The 20,736-nt window shown below is 37.9% G+C and overlaps 1 protein-coding gene across 1 annotated transcript in view; it reads left to right on the top strand.

The window, feature by feature from the left end:
- VWA8 (von Willebrand factor A domain containing 8) overlaps positions 1–20,736 on the top strand; it is a 329,596-nt gene that overhangs the window by 223,947 nt on the left and 84,913 nt on the right. Inside the window, exons 33-37 of the mRNA XM_032873943.1 lie at positions 132–241; positions 890–1,044; positions 5,329–5,524; positions 12,478–12,559; positions 16,387–16,591. Coding sequence (XP_032729834.1) covers positions 132–241; positions 890–1,044; positions 5,329–5,524; positions 12,478–12,559; positions 16,387–16,591 — 748 coding nt within the window. The remainder of the gene's footprint in view (positions 1–131; positions 242–889; positions 1,045–5,328; positions 5,525–12,477; positions 12,560–16,386; positions 16,592–20,736) is intronic.

Below are 20,736 nucleotides of genomic sequence, written 5' to 3'. Positions count from 1 at the left end.
AAATTATACTCAGAATATAAAAACAAAGCTTTGGAGTTGGGGGAGGGGGTGTGGAATTCTGATCTTTCATAGTCTGGACTCAATTATTAAAGAGGAAAAACTTTTCACATAGATGTTTTGTTTATTTTCAGGAAATATCTTTTAAGTAAGCCTGCACACATTGACTCTGAGGATAGTGGGGTTTGCCAGCTGTACGTGTTGAAAGAGGAGCCGCCTAGCACAGGATTTGGAGTTATACAAGGTAAATTCCCTTTTCTTTGTGCTTAGGGCTGTGTGGTGTGCTCTTACAGTCCTCCAGAATCATTTAAAAACAATAACATCAACGTATGTTAAATTTATGCCCAAAAGAAAGAACTTAGTAATTACATTAGAATTAGTAAATAAGAAAGTACTATCTTTTCACTTCTTTGAATTTTTTGAACTGAGAAATCAGAATTTCCCTATACATTTAGGTTCCAAGTCCATTAGTCTTCTAGCGTAGCATCTTTTCTTATTTTTTACACAGACCCTCAGGATTTCTACTTAATTCATCACCATTTTGTGTGTGGGGGGGGAGTGAATAGTACTTTGAAAAAAAACCTAAAACATACCATTACCAGTAGTGGGTTTGGTCAGTTTCACGTCTTTACTGCAGGGTGCTATTAATGGTAATATATATATTGCTAATCAAATTTTGAATTCAGTAAATACTTGCATTCACTTAGAGGAGATGCCTTGATTGTAAAAACTGACTTTTCTCAAACAAAAGGCCATGAATATAATTTAAAGTGTTTTCTCTTTTTTTAACTTGTGCTTTTCTGTTTGAGTTGGTGAGAATGAAATCTTGCAAAAATTAATTCCTGAAGCATTTTAGGGGCATATGGTATCTAATGTTTCTCTGACACTTCAGAAGCAGATCTCAGCATACCTCATAAAATTTCAAGTGATCAACTATCATCTGAAAATTTAAGTTCAGCTGTGGGACAAAAGATTGCCTCTCCTAACCGAATTCTCTCAGATGAGAATAGTTATGCTACTGTTGTTATTGGCTTCCCAGATCTCATGGTAAGCACCAGTTTTTTTTTCAATTATTGAATAAATATTTCTTCTCTCCAGTTTAGGCTATGATGTGTAAGGCTGTTTGAGGGTTAGTTAAAAATGTAATGATATTCTGGTATACATTTTAGATCAAGTCTGTATTCCAAATCAGTCGTTAGAAAGTGCATTCTACCTATAGAGTTTCACTGCTTTTTTTAAAATTGACATTTAAAGGGTAATTGTAATTATGTAACTTAGTAAGGGGAAACCAGTATTCTCCATACATGGGAGTCCCTGTGACACAGTGAAATGTTTAACCTACTGACGGTAATTTTACATCATGTTGTCTTAATGTGTGCTCATGTAATCTGTCAAGAGGAACATTTGAGACTAACGAAATAACATGTCTTCTAGAGTTTTTTAAAGTTTAATTAGTTGGGGGTCTCATTACTATAGATTAAATGTTTTCAACACTCGTGAACATCAGTTCACTTTCCATTGAGTTTTGCTCTGCTTTATCATATGTTTGCAGCATCCAGATTATGGTGATAATTTCAGCTTAATTTGTTCTTAGGTTGTCCTTTCTGCTACTATGTACTGTTATCTGTAAAGAAGGGGCTATTTGTAATTGACTTCGGTGAAATGAGGCACCATCTTCCCCTGATGGAAATGAGGGAAAATTAAATATAAAGGTTATTTAAGTCTAAGATGTCATCTAATAACCTTAGATGTAGCTCTATGTATTTTGATTTAACATTTAATTTTCATAATTTCCTTTGTGGCTTTTATTTTTTAATAGAATCATTTAAAGATAAAAATAGCAGCTCTGCTTGATGGTATACTAATCTCACATAATCTCAGATTTTTAATGTAATTAATGAATGGTGACTATTTCAGGGTATAAGACATCTGAAATCCAAAACCCTGTGGCTTAGGATTTTGCCATATGTCTTCCTAATTATCAACTAAAAAGCATTTGCTATGGTTTTATATAACTGAAAATGAAACATGTTGTTGAAATACAGTATCTACGGCAGTCTTGACTGAATAAGAGTTGTGTTTAATATGATTTCTTAATGATTGCTGCGATCAGTAGGGAAAATATTAGAGTTGTGTTTCTGAAGGTGGAGTCATTTAAAATATTGATCTTTTGATTGAAGAAATTAGTATAGAAATATACTATTACTTTAAAAAATGGTTATAAATTAAAAGTATTTGGCACTGAGTATAAGACAGTTTGTATTAACCCTATAGAAATCCTTTATAACCAGTAGGACTAGTGACCTTATTAAATTAAAAGTTTTATCTGCCCTACTTAGTATGGTAACCAACACAAAGGAGGTGTTATTGAATATTTGTTAAATGAAAAACTAGGGTCAGTTAGGCAGCCTTTCAACATTTTATGGTAACAGTTGTATTTTTTAGATCCTAATACAAAAATCAGGCATTGCACTATTCTAAACCCTTTCATACATGACAGTTAATTTTTAAAACAATTTTATAAGGTTTTATAGATGAAGAAACAGAAACAGAGAAAATATATCTCCTAGGTCACAAAAATTATGAGTAAAGGAGCTGGAATTTGAGGTCAGTGGTGACTTACCCTCAAACCTGTATCCTTTCTCCCGTACCACAGTGCCTTCCTGCTTTGATGTGAATTTCTTTTGACTCTTCATAAAGCTAACAATAAGGGGATATGTCACCTATTAACTTTTTATAACATTATCAGAGGTACCTAAATTATTATAAACTTTTTATCACTTCCTTAACCTAATGCCAAATAGCCATAAAAAACATATAGCAAATATCATCCTTAGTAGTGAAAAATTAAAAGCATTCCTTTTAATATTAAGAATAAGACAAGGGGCGCCTGGGTGGCTCAGTGGGTGGCTCACTGCTCGGCAGAGAGCCTGCTTCCTCCTCTCTCTCTGCCTGCCTCTCTGCCTACTTGAGATCTCTGTCAAGTAAATAAATAAAATCCTTAAAAAAAAAAAAAGAATAAGACAAGATACCATCATCACTTCTATTAAACACTCTATTGAGCATCTCAGATATGATCCATAACAAAATTTTGATAAATTGAATTTCATCAAAATCTAAAACTTCAGCTCTATAAAGGACACTGTTAAGAGAATGAAAAGATATGGCTGGGAAAAAAATGTTGGCAAATCATATTTCCAACAAAGGACTTGTATCTGAAACACACAAAGATTGCTTAAAACTCAAGAGCAAGAAAACAAATCATCCAATATAGAAAATGGGCAAACAGTGTAAGGTGTCAGAGGTCAGAGGTCAGAGGCTGAGGAGGTGAGGACATCCCAGATGGGGGAAGGTGTAACCGCCAATGATGGGAATGAACTCCAGGTAGGATGCAGGTGGTGCCCCTGAGGAGGTGGAGGTAGGGTGTAGGATTTAGGAGCCCAAGTAAGGTGAGGAGGGCGTCATTCATGAGCATAGCCCAGTGTTGACTGTCAGGACCAAGCAGAGTAAGGAAGGCATTTGCCTGAGAGGGAAGGTTAGTAGTGGGATGGGATATGAGTCACATTTGGTGGAACTCAGCAAGAAAGTAAATATTTTAAAGATCATGAAGTCTATTGGAAAAGGGAGTTACAGATAGAGAAAGGAAGAACACTAGAATGAATCCTATAGTCAGCACTGGAATTGAATCTATTTGTGTGAATTCATAGTTTTCCATATATTTAGATAGATATAGAAGTAACAAGGTAAATATGGGGGGGGGGGGAAGGCAAAAAACTTGAACACATGATTTCAGAGGATCCAGAGATTAAGTACATGAAAAGATGTTCAACATCATTAGTCATTCAGGAAATGCAAATTAAAATCACAATGAGACACAACTACATGGCTAACATAAAAAAATACTGACAAATATCAAATACTAACAAGTATGCAGAGCAAATCCAACTCTCATAAAATTTTATGAAAGAGCAAAGACAATAACCAAGATGTTCCTGAAGAAGAACCAAGTAGAAGCAGTGTATTTGCCCTACTAAATTTCAAGGCTTACTGTAAAGCTTCAGTAACTAAGACAATGGTATGGGCGTAGGGGTAGAAAAATAAATAAGAGAATGGAATGACCCCTGGGGCTAATAATACATTATATGTTAATTAAAAAATAAAAAATAAAAAAAGAGGGTGGAATGAAGTGCCCAGCAGCAGATGCTTACATATTCAGAACTGTATTTTATAATAGCAGTGTTGATCGGTGCTGTTCGGTATTTGACAGTATTTGGACAGTTAGCTATCCACGTGGATAAAGGATGAATATGAATCTGTGTCTCATGCCATTCACAAAAATAAATCCCAAATGGGTTAAAGACTTAAATGTGAAAGACAAAACTTTAAAGTGTTTAGAGAATACATAGGAAAATATCTATGATCTTGGGGTAGGGAAGGATAAATACATATGTGGTAAAAAAAAAAATTTTTTTTTTAAGTAAAGCAAGAGGGAATAAATACACAAAATTCCAGAAGATTCTAAACATCTAGGGCAGACAGAAGGAAATGTGAATGGGAAGGCACACTCAGGGACTTCTGAATGCTGGTAATGCCAGAAAGTAGATGTATCAGATATTTATTTCATTTTTAAACTATATTGTTATATTCCCTCTATTAGTTATAATTCATTTGAACATAAAAAGTATGTTGTATATTTCACATTTGCCTGAAAAATATGATTACTGGTGAAATAGCTATTTTTTATATGAAATTCAAGAAGGTTAAGAAGTAATTTGATTTTCTTACACTTGTGAAATATAAGTTTACCTCTGGTATCCGCTTAAAGGGCTGCATTGTATCAGACACGGTGAATGTAATTTATAGTACCGTTGGCACTTGAACGACATGGGAGTTAGGGACACTGAACCCCTTCACACAGTCAGAACTCCATGAATAACTTTTGAGTTCCCAAAACTTAACTACTAATAGCCTACAGTTGACTGACAGCCTTACTGATAACATATACAGTCAAGTACACATTTTGTATGTTACGTATATTATGTATGTACAGTAAAGTAAGCTGGAGAAAAGAAAATGTCATTAAGAAAATCATAAGGAAGACAAAACACATTTACTGAACTGTAAAAAATCCACATATAAGTGGACTGGCACGGTTCAAACCCGTGTTCTTCAAGGGTCAACTGTATTTCAGTACTTCTTTTTGGAGCCCAACATGGGGCTTGATCTCACGACCCTGAGATCAAGACCTGAGCTGAGATCAACTGTCAGACACCGAACCGACTGAGCCCGGCACCCCTATATTTCAGTACTCTGATCTTTTCTTTCTTTCAGTCACCCAGTGAAGTCTATTCTTGGAAAAGGCCGTCATCCTTGCATAAACCAAGTGTCACTGACAGAACATTCTATGGAGGAAAGAAGAAAAGTGAAACTCCAAAACAGAGCAATTGTGTGACTCTTTTAGATACTAATCAGATAGTCAGGATTCTGCCCCCAGGAGAAGTCCCTCTAAAAGATATCTACCCAAAAGGTAAGAAATTTACCAATTCCTAATTTGCTGAGGTAGTAAGGGTAGTTTGCTTTGGGTAGGGATATTTAATTGATTATTATCATTCTGTATGTATAAATGTGAATAATTCTACCAGGGTCTGGAAGCTAAAAAGACCTCTGTGCGTACTCAGAAAGTTTTCACTCAGTTTCTCACAGTGTGGTAGAAGGCACTGCTGTTAAAACTCTTCTTCCTTTGCCTTACAGTCTACGCAGTAACTTTACTTAGAAGATGCTTTCAGGGGCTCCTGGGTGGCTCAGTCATTAATCATCTGCCTTCAGCTCAGGCCATGATCCCAGGAGTCTTGGGATCGAGTCCCGCATCGGGTTCCCTGCTCAGCTTCTCTCTCTCCCTCTGCCGCTCCCCCTGCTTATGCTTGCTCTCTCTCTCTACCTATCTCTGTGTCAAATAAGTAACTAAAATCTTTTTCAAAAAAAAAAAAAGAAGAAGAAGAAGATGCTTTCAAAGAGACTTTTAAAAATTATTAGACCATAAGGCACAGAAAATGGGGCTGACTTTTGTCTTAAGCTCCCATGATGAAAGGCCAGGGAGTCATGCAGACTGACCCCTAAGCAGTGCTCCCAAGAGTCATCTTATATTTATTACTGCAAAACTTAGGCCAGGTCCTGTGCCAATCCCTTTTCCTTACTCTTATTTAATCTTCAAATCTCCATTCTGTCATTAGTGTACTCTTGAACTTGTACGCAGGGAAGCTGACAAAGGGAGATAAGATGGCATGCCAAGGGCTGTCCCACTAGTGGCCGGCAGAGCCCAGATCTGCATCACATCTTCCAATCCCAAGCTTAGGGCTCTTCTCACTGAACTACACGGGCTTTCATCATCAAGGATAATTATGAAAATACTTGCTCATTGAGCCCCTGGTAGTAACATGTTGTCCTATGTTTACATTCATTATTATCACTGTAGGCTTAATAAATATAATGCTAAATGTATTATATTATAATCTGCTACTGGGTTTGACAAGTCCTGGTTATATCATAATATTTAGAATTAGTTCCTTCCAAAGAAATCACCATTTCCTCAAAATGTTTCTTAAGGAAGAAGAGGCAGGTGAATAAAATGACAATCTCAGTACAGTGCTGTGATAGGAATATTCACAAGGTGATCTATAAAAGGAGAAGCTTACGGTCCAGACTGTGATTATGAGCAGGGAGGCTTCCTTGATAGTTCTTCTCCCTCATCCTCTCTATCTAACCCCATCATAAATTACCCTGTCCTTTTGATACAACTCTACTAATATATTTGGATTCCACCCACTTGACTAAAGTTCTATTACCAACGTCCAAATCACCGCCGTCTTACACTAGAATATTGCAACAGCCTCTGATGTTTCCTCTTCCACTCTTTCCCATTCTCCACTCATCAGACAAAGTGATATTTTTGAAGTATGCCTTTGTTCTTATTAAGGTTCAGTTTATATATTGTTCAGTTTGCGGATAGTTCTGTGAGTTTGACAAACACATACAGTTCTGTTACCATCACCAGAACTGACAGAGAACAGTTCCATCTCCCCGAAAACCTCCCCCAGGCTACTTGCAGTCAGCCTCTCCACCTACTCCCTGTCCCCTGACCAATCTGATTTCTGTCCTTATGGATTTACCTTTTCCAGAATGTTCATATAAGCGACATCATACAGTATATGGTCTCTCAACTCTGTGGTTTCTTTCACTGAATATCATGTCTTTGAGAATCATTTCTATCGTTGTGTATGCCAGTAGTTCATTTTATTGCCAAGTAGTAGTCTCATGTGTGGATGTGCATACTTTGTTCACTCCCAAGTTGGTGGATAGTTGGATCTTTTCTACTTTTTGACAATAATGTAGGAATGGCATTTTTACATTATATGACAGAACTGCCAAACTGTTTTACAAAGTGACAATACCTTTTGCATTCCTGTCAGCAATGAAGGAAAGTTCTAGTTCTGCTGTCTCCTTGCCAGTATAGTCAGTCTTTTGCCATTCTAGTGGGTGTGCAGCAATATCTCGTTATGATTTTAATTTGCATTTTCCCCAGTGCCTAATGATGTTGAGCATCTTGTCGTGTATACCTCCCTTAGTGAAATGTCTCAGATTTTTTGCCCTTAGGTTATTTGTGTGTTTTTGCTTTTTTTAAGAGTTTTGTATGTTCCCTATATATTCAGGGTACATGTCCACTATCCGATATATTCTTTTCAAACATCTTCTCCCATTTTGATGAAAGGAAAACTTCCTTTCTAGAAATTTTGTAGTTTTAGATTTTACATTTAAGCTCCATTTTGAGACAATTTTTTTTATACAGTGCATGGTGTGAATTGAGACTCATTGTTTTGTATGCAGATATTCACTTGTTCCAGCACCATTTGCTGGAAGATCTATCCTTTCTCCATTGAATTTCAGCAGTTGGACCTCTGCTGGAAATCAACTGACCACATACGTTTGGGTCTATTTCTGTATCTTCAGTTGTGTTCCATTGATTGCTGTGTCCATCCCTCTACTACTAGCACACTGGATTCCTTTCTAGCTTTGACACTAATTGATAGTGAGTGTATAGATCTTCTAACTGTTGGTAGGGATCAATAGATAGAAAACTACTGAAAGGAAATCAGGGAAAAGGAAGACTTCCGGCTAAATTGACCCCGGAGGATACTTGCTGAAGGCAGGCCAGGGTGATTATGGAGGGTGGAGGGTGAGGAACCTGATCACATGTGGAGGGTGGGGGTTCTGGTTAAAAATGACTTAGAAGGACTCTTGCTGAAAGTGAACAGTACAGAGATGAACACAGAAGCCCAAAAGTTGGGGCCTATTTGGGAAAAGGATCCAAAAGAGCTCACGAGAGTTCAATCAAAAGAGATGGTCTTTGTCCTCATCCTTATTGATAGCTCCATCATTTACTTTCACTGGAGAACACTACAGTTGATTCATCTAGTCTCTGTTACACACACTTAGGTTCTTTCCAGTTTTTGCTGTTACAGATAATGGGCAATAAGTATCCGTGTTCCCCTCTCCTTGTATACATGCTGAGAGTCCACAGGGTACATATCTAAGAGTAGAATTACCAGATTGTCTCCCATTGTTGTTCCAGGTGCATTAAAGAGGTCCTGATGCTCCCCATCCTTATGTACTCTTGAAGGGATCAGACTTTGCATTATGGTTTCAGTTTATCTTTCCCTAATTTTTAATAACTCCAAGAATCTTTTCATATGTTGTGATATGCTCTTTTGAGAATTGCCTGTTTATATCTTTTACCATTTTTCTCTTGGTTGCTAGGAATTTTATTTCCCCTCATTTGTTTAAGTAATATTCCTTAAGTATTTCAAATGTACATGAAGTACTTAGCATGGTATCTGGTACACAGGAAGAATTTTATAAATGTGGGCTATTAAAAAAAAATTCCTAGGAGAATGACAAAGGGAGATGCCAGGAGGATAGCTGTGCACAGGCCTAGGGATCAACAGTTCAGATGAGGACACATGAGAAAGTAGTAAATATGTGGCTAACAAACATTATAAGAAACAAAAATAATAAAAGTTCGTGAAATTTTAAAAAGCATATATCAAAACTATGAGACAATTATAATCCACGACTTAGGGAGAGGAGTGACTAATGTTAAAGTGTTCTAAGTGCCTTACGTTGTTCAGGAGGAAGGATAACGATGTTAAGTTTGTGTGTCAGTAAGTGAGGAGTAGAGTATATAACTTCCAGAGTAGTAGAGGAAAGGTAATGGCATAAGAAATCTTTGCTCTGGTTAAGAAGCAATCTTTGAGCTGACACGGGTATAAAAAATAGTTTGGCCTTTTTTTTAAGTAAATAGAGTCTGATTATTCAGGAACTAGTGCAGATCAGCCTTTTATTAAAGAAATCAATGGAAACTATAGAGGTTACTCTCCTGGTAGCTTTCACAAAGATGGCATAATTTTTATTTAATGCAGACAGGGAGAGATTTACTGCTTTCTTCCAGTCTTTTTCTTTTTTTTCCTAGTTAATTGTTAGCTGCTTTTTTTTTTCTTTTTTTCTTTTCTTCTTTCTTTCTTTCTTTCTAATCACAGACCTCAGCTCTTCAAACACAAAATAACAACTCGGGATTAAAAGTGATAATCTGTGTTTTGAACTTCGAGTAAATTCAAAGATTTGGCATTGGCATGATTGCAGGGCACACATCACTCTTAATCTGTGAACACAGAAGTGCATTAAACTTGGTAGTTAACAGATGTACATAGAATTACATTGCTAAAAGTAGTGAATTTTTTAATATAATTTCATCTTCCCTCCGAATGTGTTCTTGGTTGTTTTGCCTGACAACTTTTATACCTCCTCCTAACCTTGGTGCTGTCCACATAGCTGTCCCCACCGTTTGCGGGAACTGTGCGGTAAATACGCAGCCGTGACTTCCCTTTTGACGTTAGTGAACTCATGCTTATGCATAGCTTATACCTATCCTTGAAATCCACCTGGATTATAAATGTAATGGAAATTTACTGAGTCTCTGTCCTCTCTCTAGCGTTGAAACGTTTAAAATGGATAGACAAGGATTTGGCCAAGTTTGGAGGGAAATCTGGCCACGGTGTTCGGTGTTCGCTGCCTTAATTCAGTCATGCGTTCTGAGCTGATTCGTTTTCAAATCAGTAAACATCAATGCTGATTATTTTTCAAGCGCTCTCCATTACCACCTCTACCACCACTCTCTTAATACTGCTTTCAAAAGTGCTTTATAGCCACAAAGTGCCTTTTCTGATACGTGAAAATATTTTTTAGCACCAGGAGTAAAATTCTTACTTTCCCCTTCTTGAAATAGACACAGCCATTACTGCATTTTCTCACCCTCTTTATGCCATGGAATTAATTTGCACAGTGAAAGAAAAGATATTTTAAAATAAGTTGGCTTACTTCGCTTTCACGGGCCGTCTGAAAGCTCTGGTGGCCACAGCCCCAGCTCAGCTTCTCACTACTACTTATGAAGAAAAAGCACCCGTGAGTGACAAGCCAACATGTAAGTCAGTTAACGAGGCAGCCGCTTCAATAACTGGTCATTTTTGGCAAAGAACCTGGGTCTATAAATAATTCAACCCACTTCGGCTGGGTCTTAGCAGCAGGAACTGTCAAAAGTGATATATGGTGCAAAACTTTATCCAAGACTGACCTCCTGTCCCAGGCAGCGTTTCCAATGCAGGCTGTGTGTGACTGATGATAAGCATGCTTGTTTTATATAAATGGCCATCTAGGGACGGCCAATTCAGCCGGGTGGTCAGGTTACCATAGGAACTCTCTCTTCTTACCCTCTACTGCCCTAGACATTACCTTCCTTGCCTCCTAACCCTCTGACCTCTGGCACTCCTCCCTGCCTTGCTCTGCAGCTCATACCTAACCCCCAGGCCTATGGGTTTCCAGAGGCCCACTTGGTGGGTTTTGTTTTGTTGTGTGGGGTTTGTTTTTGTTTTTGTTTTGTAAGGAACTTTCCTGTTTCTGCTATGGGCTCCTCAGATGAGGCAGGAATCCCATCTCCTTCTCTCTCCTCAGTACTTTGTATAGTGTCTGGTACAAAGTAAACCTAACCATGTTTGTTGAATAAATAAGACATATTTTGAGTTTTGAATTTTTTAGAGGGTCTACTCAAAAACCTCTGTCTGCAAACATGAAATAAAAATACCAAGTTTCTTACTTTCTTATTTTTTTGTAAACTACATTGGATAAATTCAGTGTGAACGTCCTGGACATCTCATTCGAACCTAAAGTTGTAATAAGAGATGGACAACAGACAAAAATCTTTAAAAAGTATGGGTTCTGTGTAGGGGAGATTTTTTTTTTTTTTTAAGAGACACTAATGGCCCTTATCTTCTAAAATGAGGCTATTTTCAAAATCATAGCCCTCAGGTCGGCTTAGACAGGAGCCATGTGGAGGGGCGGACAGAGCAGAGATTTCAAAACCAAGAAGGCCTGGGTTTGAGTGCCATCTCTGTCACTCTCCAGCCATGTCACCTCAAGCAGGTCACGTTACCCTCTCACTTATGTTAGCTTCAGTTTCCTCCTCACTCAAGTGGGAATCATGAGTCTTTGTGGTCAGGATTCAAAACACTGCCTAGAAAAACGGAGCAGAGTTTCTGGCACACAGTAGGGGCAGCACATGATGGTCAGTGGTGGTACTCAGGGCTTTGGAAGAGAAGTCAGCAGACCCCTGGAATTGGCTGGGAAACAACTCCAAGATCAGAGGGAGGGGGGCTTGGCCTCCATATATCAGACCCTGTCCCCCCAGCCCCACGACCCTTTCATCATTTCCATGGTCCAGAGTCCTCATCGCATAGACCTACCTTCACCTCACCCTCTCCTGTCTTGGTGGCACTAATGATTACAGGTACCATGTGTTGAACACCTACTAATTAAGTGCTTTCCAATCACTAACTGCATCTAATCCTCAAAATAATGTCTGTGGTGCTCAGATGCTGTTGTGATCCCCATTTTACAAATGACAGAAGAAGCAAGGTACCTAACCTGACCAGCATAAAACACGGTTCAGAAATGTCAGAGCCGGGATTTTGTACTCAGCCAGTCCAGTTACAGAGTGGCTGCTTGTACTGTCGTTGTGACTTCCTAGGAAGGAAAGACAGAATTCAGGTGAAAAAATCTTTTTAAATAAACTGTAAGTGCTAAAATGGCTCGTCTTGGAAAGCTAGCAAAGACAATGAAAAGAACTCAGGTCATTTCTGGACAGTAAAGAACCATGGCCTGCTGTGCATGTATTTGATGGTCTTTGTGTTTTCTTGACCAAAACATAACGCTACAGACTAGATTTGGCCCACGACCTTGTCAGGTGGGTCTCAGAGCTCTGTCCTAGGCTACTGGTACTTTCATTCAACTTCTAGCAACATTTGTGCTTTCTGCTGGTCTTACGTTGGTATCATGCAGTAATTTAATACTCAGCTCATAACCATGACTTGTTTGCAGATGTGACCCCTCCGCAAACAGCTGGTTATATAGAAATCACTGACCTTCAATCAAAGAAACTCCGATATATCCCTGTTCCCAGGTAAGCCACGTTCACCTTTATTCTCATTTCGTATGTCAGATCAAGAGCAAGTCAAGTCTTACTGTGCATTCCAAATAAATCTGTGCTTTTGTCTCCTGGAAAAGCAAAGCTCTTTTTCCCCCCACTTGCAGGTAGCTTGTATCTTGCTGCTGTTCTTCATGCTTTACTGCTATTTTTATTTTCATTTGGGTAAAATGTTCAAATGTTCTATAGGTATAAGTCTAACAGCCTTTGATGGCTTCATTTCTCTATCATTGATCTAGTCATTGACTGATCCCAATGATAAATTTTTCTGTACTTGAAACAGCGTTTTCAGTATTGGAGAAAATTTTCATCCCTTATTAACTTTATTTTTTTCTAAGTTTTCATTTGAATTTCCGTTAGTTACCATACAGTGTAATATCAGGTACACAGGACAGTGATTCAGCACTTCTATACACCACCCTGCGCTCATCCCGACAAGTGCCCTCCTTAATCCCCATCACCTGCGTTGCCCATCCCCCTGCCCACCTCCCTCTGGTAACCATCAGTTTGTTCTCTACAGTTAAGAGTCTGTTTCTGGTTTCTCTCCCTCTCTCTCTTTTTTTTCCCCTTTGCTTATTTGTTTTGTTTCTTAAACTCCACATATGAGTGAAATCATATGGTAATTATCTTCTCTGACTGACTTATTTTGCTGAGCATAATACTCTTGAGATGTATCCACCGTATTTTTTAACTTTATATATTAGTTTTCAGAGGTAAATGTGTTCAAAATGTCAGTGAATTTAAATAGCATTTTTTTTTAATGGTTTTTAAAAATGCTGTGAAGGCTATTCAGTAGCTAAAGGCTTCCAGAGATTTTGAATGGAACTCATGACCATTCACTGCTTCTATTATTGTCCAGTGATGGAAGCAAGGTACGTAAACCCACTAGACTGAGGACACAGAAGGAAAACTACATGCTTGGTTTCTACCCTTGAGGATCACAGTGTCCTCACCAGTAGCCCATCCCTTTCTGGATGCACCCGTTCCTGATCTCCCTCTCTTACTTGAACCACACACCTGCTCTGGTCTATTTGGCCCAGCTCCTCATTCTTCCTTTGCTCCCCAGGCAGCGCCTCCTTCTTGGAATCTTTTCCTCTGCTTTGGCCTAGTTTGACACCACATCCCCTCATAACATATACTTCCTTATAGGCGACTGAGCCCTCACAACACAGGGAGAAAACCTCACCTGAACTCTCTAGCAGAGGAGCCTAGAGAGCCTTCCAGCATGAGAGAAAGGCCGGCCACAGGGAGACCTGTCAGTCACCCTCAGCATCACCAGGCTGCTTTCCAGCCACTCCTCCAACCCCCTAGAAGAAACCAGCCCAGCGTGACAGTACATAGTAACTCAGAAACACAGTTTCATTTCTTAGGACCCTTAATCAGGTTCAATAAATATGAATAATCAAAACATTACTCAAAAAAATAGCTTTACTTGTTCCAACATATATAAATATGCCTTCTTAGAGCACCTTAATGTGTCAGTTTAATGGAAAGTGGCTTTTAGTCATTTGGGGAAATTCTTTGTTCCATATGAAGTATATGCTTATTAAAATACACTATGAGTTCAAGCAACAAAAGCAAAGAACAACTTTGTGTTTTTTACATTTCTAAAAGCATTAATAATTTTTTTCCCAGTATTTCTCTTAATTGCTCTCTCATTAGCCCTGGCTTTTATTTCATTGCTCTTCTCTTTTAACTTTCTGTGTGAACCATGCGTGATACCTGCCGTGCAAGGAACATCTGGCAGAGCAGCTGTGTAAAGAGCCCAGGCCAGCTGGGCACTACAAGGCAGTCCTTCAGAGCCGCCATACTGCCCACCAGAGACAGAATGCAAGCCAGATGTGTCATTGTCAATTCCTTATTAGCCATATTTTTCCAAAGGAAAGCAAGATAGATGAAATTGACTTTAATCACATTTTATTGACCCAGTGTATTTAAAATGTTATCATTTTATCATGCACACTCTCTCCTTAAAATAAATAAATATTTTTTTAAAAATGTTAAAAACATAAAATGTTATCATTTTGACACGTATTCAATATAAAAATTTTAATGAGATATTTTATATTCCTTTTTTCTTCTTAGTCTTTGAAATCAGTTATGTATTTTACACTTTTGGAACATCTCCGTTTAGACTTGCCATATTTCAAGTGCCGTGTGATTTGGAGTCTGTTCATTATCAGTATATCCTGAATTTCTCTTGAGATTAGCTATTGCCATTTTTGGCATATATGCAATCCAAGAGAACAACCCATCTGGATTTCAGTTTTCCTGCTAGTTGCTTAAATTTAGCATTCTGCTAGATAGCTGGAATTTTCCATCTGATGGCTAACTTCAAATAACAGAAAATACAGTAACACTGTAACTACAGGGCCAAAATGAATACATCACTTTTGCCCCCAGTAAAGCTCGAGTCTTTTTCCTCAAGTTTTTGTATTATTTACATCTGTAAAATGATACTGCCTAGCTCTCATCTGTGGGTGTCTGGAAATCTGGGCCTCACTCTACTATAATTCTATGCATTCTTCAATGACCTTGCTATAATGTAGTAAGGAGAAGATACATTTAAAACAAGGTAAAGAAGAGATTCTAGAGAGCTGGGGAGCAAATTGTGGTAAATACATGACTTTTTTTCAGCACTGTTTTTTGATATATTGAAGAAATTGCCCATAGACTTTTCAAGTTTCGCGGTAAGAGTTAAACATTTAGCCAATAAATACAGTATTCCACAGTCTTACTTCTTGAGTGCTCTTGGAAGACTCTCAAACATTATTGTTTCATGTAGATAAATTTCATTGTTCTGGAATAGCCCTTTACTTTACCATCTGTACCTATTAATTTTTTTTACTAAGGCACATGTTTTTGGGGAGAGCACCATGAGGTAAATCCTGTATTATATCAAATGTCACCTTCTTTGAGTCCTTCTAGCCCTGTAAAGTAGTTCTGAAACCCTGGGACCCATACTACTGTTATCATCCTCTTCATATTAACATTTTCTAAAACTTCTGTGTCCCAGAGTAGCTAGCTTGGTCACTCTGTCTAAGGCAGACTGGGAAGAAAGGTCAAAGTAGTCTTGGTTTATTCTTCAGAATATTAGAAGATTTTACCCAACATATAGTGGTTTTCCCAGATCTACACTGATGGTTTATTATGTTTTTATTATCTGATCAGACTATCCCTTTAGACCATTTATTTCGTATAGAAAATATCAGATGTATTTAGACAGCCAACACCAGTAATTAGAATTTCTAATCTGTTTCTTTTGCACAGAGAGAGCTATATTCAGAAAAAGGAAGTATGCAGTTGACTTATAGGCAAAAGCTGCATCCCTAGAAATGAATATATAACAAAGGAAATATGTATATGTGTGAAATATGTAATATGAGAAATACATAAATTCCTTGTTATAAATTCCTGTAACTCCCTAAGTTAGAAAATGCAAAATATTAAATACAAATGCAATTAAAGCCCATAGACAAGACATCAGCTTTCAGTTTCAGCACTTACACTGAAACTTAGAGCCCTAAGGAGTGAGCCCAGCATTGCAGGCGCATGAGATATGAGACGGTTTAGAGTTCTTTTCCTTCCGACAGTGAATGATAGCATCATCGGGAGTCCACAAATACAGAAAAAATGTAAATAACCAATAGATAACTGTGTATTTTTTTTCTTACAGATGACTCTCTTGCTGTCTTTTAATGTGCTTGCTACTAGAGTCATTTTATGGCAAGTTTAATGAACCAAAATTAGGCAAACTAGCTTCATTACTACCAGTCGACTGACTACTGTAATTTCCTTATCAGATCAGAATATCTCTCGCCGTATACCACATGGCTCTCTACTATTTCGGACACAGATGCTCTGCTAGCTGAGTGGGGCAAAGGTGGCGTTGTTACCGTTGATATGGGAGGTCACATCAGGCTCTGGGAAACTGGACTGGAACATCTGCAGCGATCCCTCATGGAATGGAGAAACATGATTGGACGAGAAGGTGACAGACATATGCAGGTACCACTCAAATTGACTTCCCCTCTTACAGGTGCATATTCAAGTATATCTTTTAGTTGCAGCTGCCACAGTTGTGGAAACTTCTGACCCCAAAACTTAAATATGGTTGCTTAATAGCTAAAATAATTTCTCATAATGGAGAAAGACAAACCTATCCCTATATAGAGTGAAAAAGTTAAAATGTGCCCCTTTTATGGTCAGTGCCTAAATATTCAGGTCCCTCACATCACAGAATGAGAATACAATCAGCTTTTGTTGTCTAACCTCCAGTAGTAATCAGTTTCCAGCACCACCTTCACATCTGTTCTGACCGTTACTGCCATCATCTTCAGCATCTCCTCATGCTACCAAGGAAGCGGAGTTACTGATATAAAATATAGCCCATTACCGTAAGGCCAAAACCTCTAACCTAGAGAAGATAAATAAATGGCACATCCGGTAGAGATGTGTCTTGACTTAGCAGTGGTCAAAAGTTGCCCCAGCCCTGCACTGAAAAGAAACATGGCAACAGGGCACCAAAGTGAGAGGAAGCTCCAGAAATGGGTCAGTCCCCAGCTAATCTAGTTGCTGTCTGGAACTCCCATGAACAACGAGGAGAGCTGTGTGCCCATAAGTACTGAAGCATATCATTAAAGGATTTATTTGTAATTGATTTATTTTAATCTTCAGAAGAAAACTTCGCTGTTTACATTTCATTTTTATCCAGCAAGGTAGGAAGGAAAAGTAGGTTCCTGCCAGCTGTGTTGCTCTGTAAAGAGCCAGTTAGCAAGATAAAAAAATTTCCACCAACTATTCCACTGATATCTGATTAATAATTACTCCTTTATGTGGTTATTTTTGTGATTTCCCTTAAAGGAGAAAGGTTTAGATTTGTGAATGAATAATGCATATTTTTCTTAGGTTCTTAAAAGTTCATAGGAACATGGTCAAGATTGCAAACCAACGTAGGCAAGCAACCTCAACTTCTTTTGAAAGGGTATGAATATATTAATTTAATTAAGCTAAAACAAATGTATTGCTCTAAAATAAACATGTCATTAAGTACAGTGATGCTATCATAGCAACAGACTGACTGTTGGTCACTATCCATAATAATAATTAGAAAATTAATTAACTGTGGTCCTGATTCTCTTATTATTCTAAACATTAGTTTCTTTTTCTTGTGAATTAATCTCCTCTTTTCATTACAGTGCTTGAGGCCTAAGAGTAAATACTATTGTGTTTGTATTTCTTATATTTTATTTCAATCTCTCATATGTCATGGAGATGAAAGGTCCTGTTTTTCCAAGGGTCAAGATTGTGGCTTCTTCCACAATAGAACTTTAAAAAAGGAATTTTATTCATGATTTTCATAACTGGTCTTGACTGCTACAAAAGTTAACCCCTATTTGCATTTTAGCCATATACTCTTCTCTTCCCTGACTTCCCCAACTCTGTTGTTCATCTTCCTTTTCCCAACTCCTAGCATAGTGATTGATACACAGTAGGCAGTTAATATGTTTGTGTATGTCACACTCGTATATACTAAATTGCACTGGCCACTGAAGCTATTTGATGAAAATGGAATTGTTCTTTTAAATTGTCACAAGTTATTCGTTTGTTTTTAATGTAACCAAATAAGTATTTATTGAATGAATATCTATAGCTAATAAGTTAGAAATGAACAGAAATATATTCTCTAATATCCCAAAAATAATCAAAATGCTTGGCCGTGGTTTGCAGGGCAACATCTGATCCTTCCCAGACCAAACTTTGTCCAGGAAATGTATAACTTTATGTCTCCAGTTCACAGTTCTGCTGTAGCAGAAATAAGACGTACTTAGAAATAAAGTTACACATTTGAGAATTGGATGTTAGTTTCCCTTAGAAACTTAGAATAGATGTTATCCAACTTTCTCCTTCCATTTCTGTGTTCCTGAATCCATTTTGGTCGATATTGAAATATATTTTTATATACGTACTCAAACTGAGAAACAGACTGTGATCTTGCATCTTTATGTGTAAACAGACAGGATTAATTGTCCAAATGGTCTGCCATTGTTTTAGTTTTGGGTCACATCTCTCCTCTTCTCCCTGCTTGGTAAATAATGAGACTGTATATTTAATTGCTCTTATTTAGACCAGTTGGTGTGATTATTTACGAGTAGTTTACACAACCAAATCCAGATAGGAACCATGACGGAGCAATGGTTCTAACAAGCAGAAATGTGCCTTTGTCAATTCCCGTACTGTGTGATCCCTCAGGCTCTTCCTCATTTATGGGCCCTTTAGTCGGCATATGTCTCCTCCTGGTTTTGGACCTTGAAAAATGCCTTTCTTGGAAATACTGAGAAAAGAGAGTATGTTCTCGGGACTGTCCTTAATGCTGGCTGAATGCCTACCCCTTCCCTGCTCCTGGCAGAGTAACCCGATCTCCACCTAGTGGCGAAATGGACTTACTTTACATCCCGGAAATTTGAAAGGCCCACTTGGCACTTCAGTCCTTTAAGGCAGCCCCAGGCCTGCTTGCATGGGGGGTGTACACACGCCTGCCTTGTGTGGTTCCTGTTGGTCACGAGATGTTCCTCAAGGTCCGCGGTGACGGCGGGCAAACAACCTGGCAAGCCAGGCCCCACTTCTTGACCCACTTTTTTCCCTGATTCTTCTGCATGGGAACAGAACTGTTGATACTCGGATAAACATCAGCCTTCTAGAGTTACTAGTTCTTGTAGCCATTGTTGCTTTGAATTTTTATTTTTGCCGAATGAATTCATTGATAGTTTTCTTTCATGAGTACAGTTTGAAAGAGAGTATTTATTGAGCTCTGCATATAAAATGTGCTCATTAATTTTACATGTTTTGATGGGAACATGTGTTTTTCTCACAGCAAACAACTAAAACAACAAACTCAAAGTGTCAGCATAACTGTAGTTCTCAAAGCCCATAATTAAGAATTCATATTTATGGGGCGCCTGGGTGGCTCAGTCGGTTAATCGTATGCCTTTGGCTCAGGTCATGATGTCAGGGTCCTGGAATGGAGCCCTACATGGGGCTTTCTGCTCAGTGGGGAGTCTGCTTATCCCTCTCCCTCTGCCCCTCCTCCCGCTCATGCTCTCTTTCTCTCAAATAAAATATTTTTTTTAAAAAAAGAATTCCTATTTGTTATTTTTAGACTCCATATTTTCAGAAACATGTGTTAATTATAAGTCAAAATTTTTCTGACCGTGCTTCAAAGTGTTCTCTATAAAGTATATTTTTCCATTTTTATTTAGCTACATTTGGATTTGTCCCAAGAAGGCTATTAAAGCTACACCCCATTTTTCTTGAAAAATCAGATCCTCTTCTCTAAAAAGCTCCTGGTGACTGTTCTTGTGGGAGCTAAAAGGTTATAGCTGCCAAATGTTATTGTCTAATTACAGTAAACTAATTAGAAAGTAAATCATTTATATATTACTGGTAAAATCTCTCTGAGACCTTTGAATGCTATATATTTGTAAAATGGATAGAATCTTTGGAACACACTGTGGGACTGGAACTTACTCATTCATACAGTGAATGAGTGCCCAGTACACAGTAGATGCTTAGTACAGGCATGAAACAAATACATAGAAAAGATAACTAATTTATATTAAGCACCATTAATCCTTTCCCCCTTTTAAAGAAGACATTCTAGCAATATGAGTAAAGGTGAATTGCTGCACTTTGGTAAATAATCCTGTCCTTTTCTTTAACTACTAGCTCAACAGGATTTTTTTTTTTTTTTTTTTACGATCTCGGTAAGATAGAAAGTCCTGCTTCCGGTTTTGGAAACCACTAGATCATTTCACTGGACCTCTAATAGCACATTTAGTTTTGCAGTATGCAGACTGTTCTCTCCACATGGGAGGGGGCTTGCAGTTCTTTTTTTTTAAGGAGGATAGTTCGTAGTTCACTCTTATACTTCATTCTTCACTTTGGCCAGTAACTCTGAAAATACTTAACAGTCTAATTCAGTGGGTCATTATTACAGAGAAACCCATATTTTATAGGATTATTATATGTACATGTATCTTTGGAAATCTTCCTTGGCTCAAAAAGGTAATGCTTTTTTTTTTAAATGTTTATAATTTCCCACCATATCTCCTAGCAATATGAGTAGAGCTTGTTTTCAGCAAGATGTTCTAGCC

Source organism: Lontra canadensis, unplaced genomic scaffold, assembly GCF_010015895.1.
Source record: "Lontra canadensis isolate GAN:19392208 unplaced genomic scaffold, GSC_riverotter_1.0 scaffold51, whole genome shotgun sequence".
NCBI classification, from domain to species: domain Eukaryota; kingdom Metazoa; phylum Chordata; class Mammalia; order Carnivora; family Mustelidae; genus Lontra; species Lontra canadensis.
Note: the sequence above shows the minus strand (reverse complement) of the source record. Positions and strands in the feature narration are given on the sequence as shown.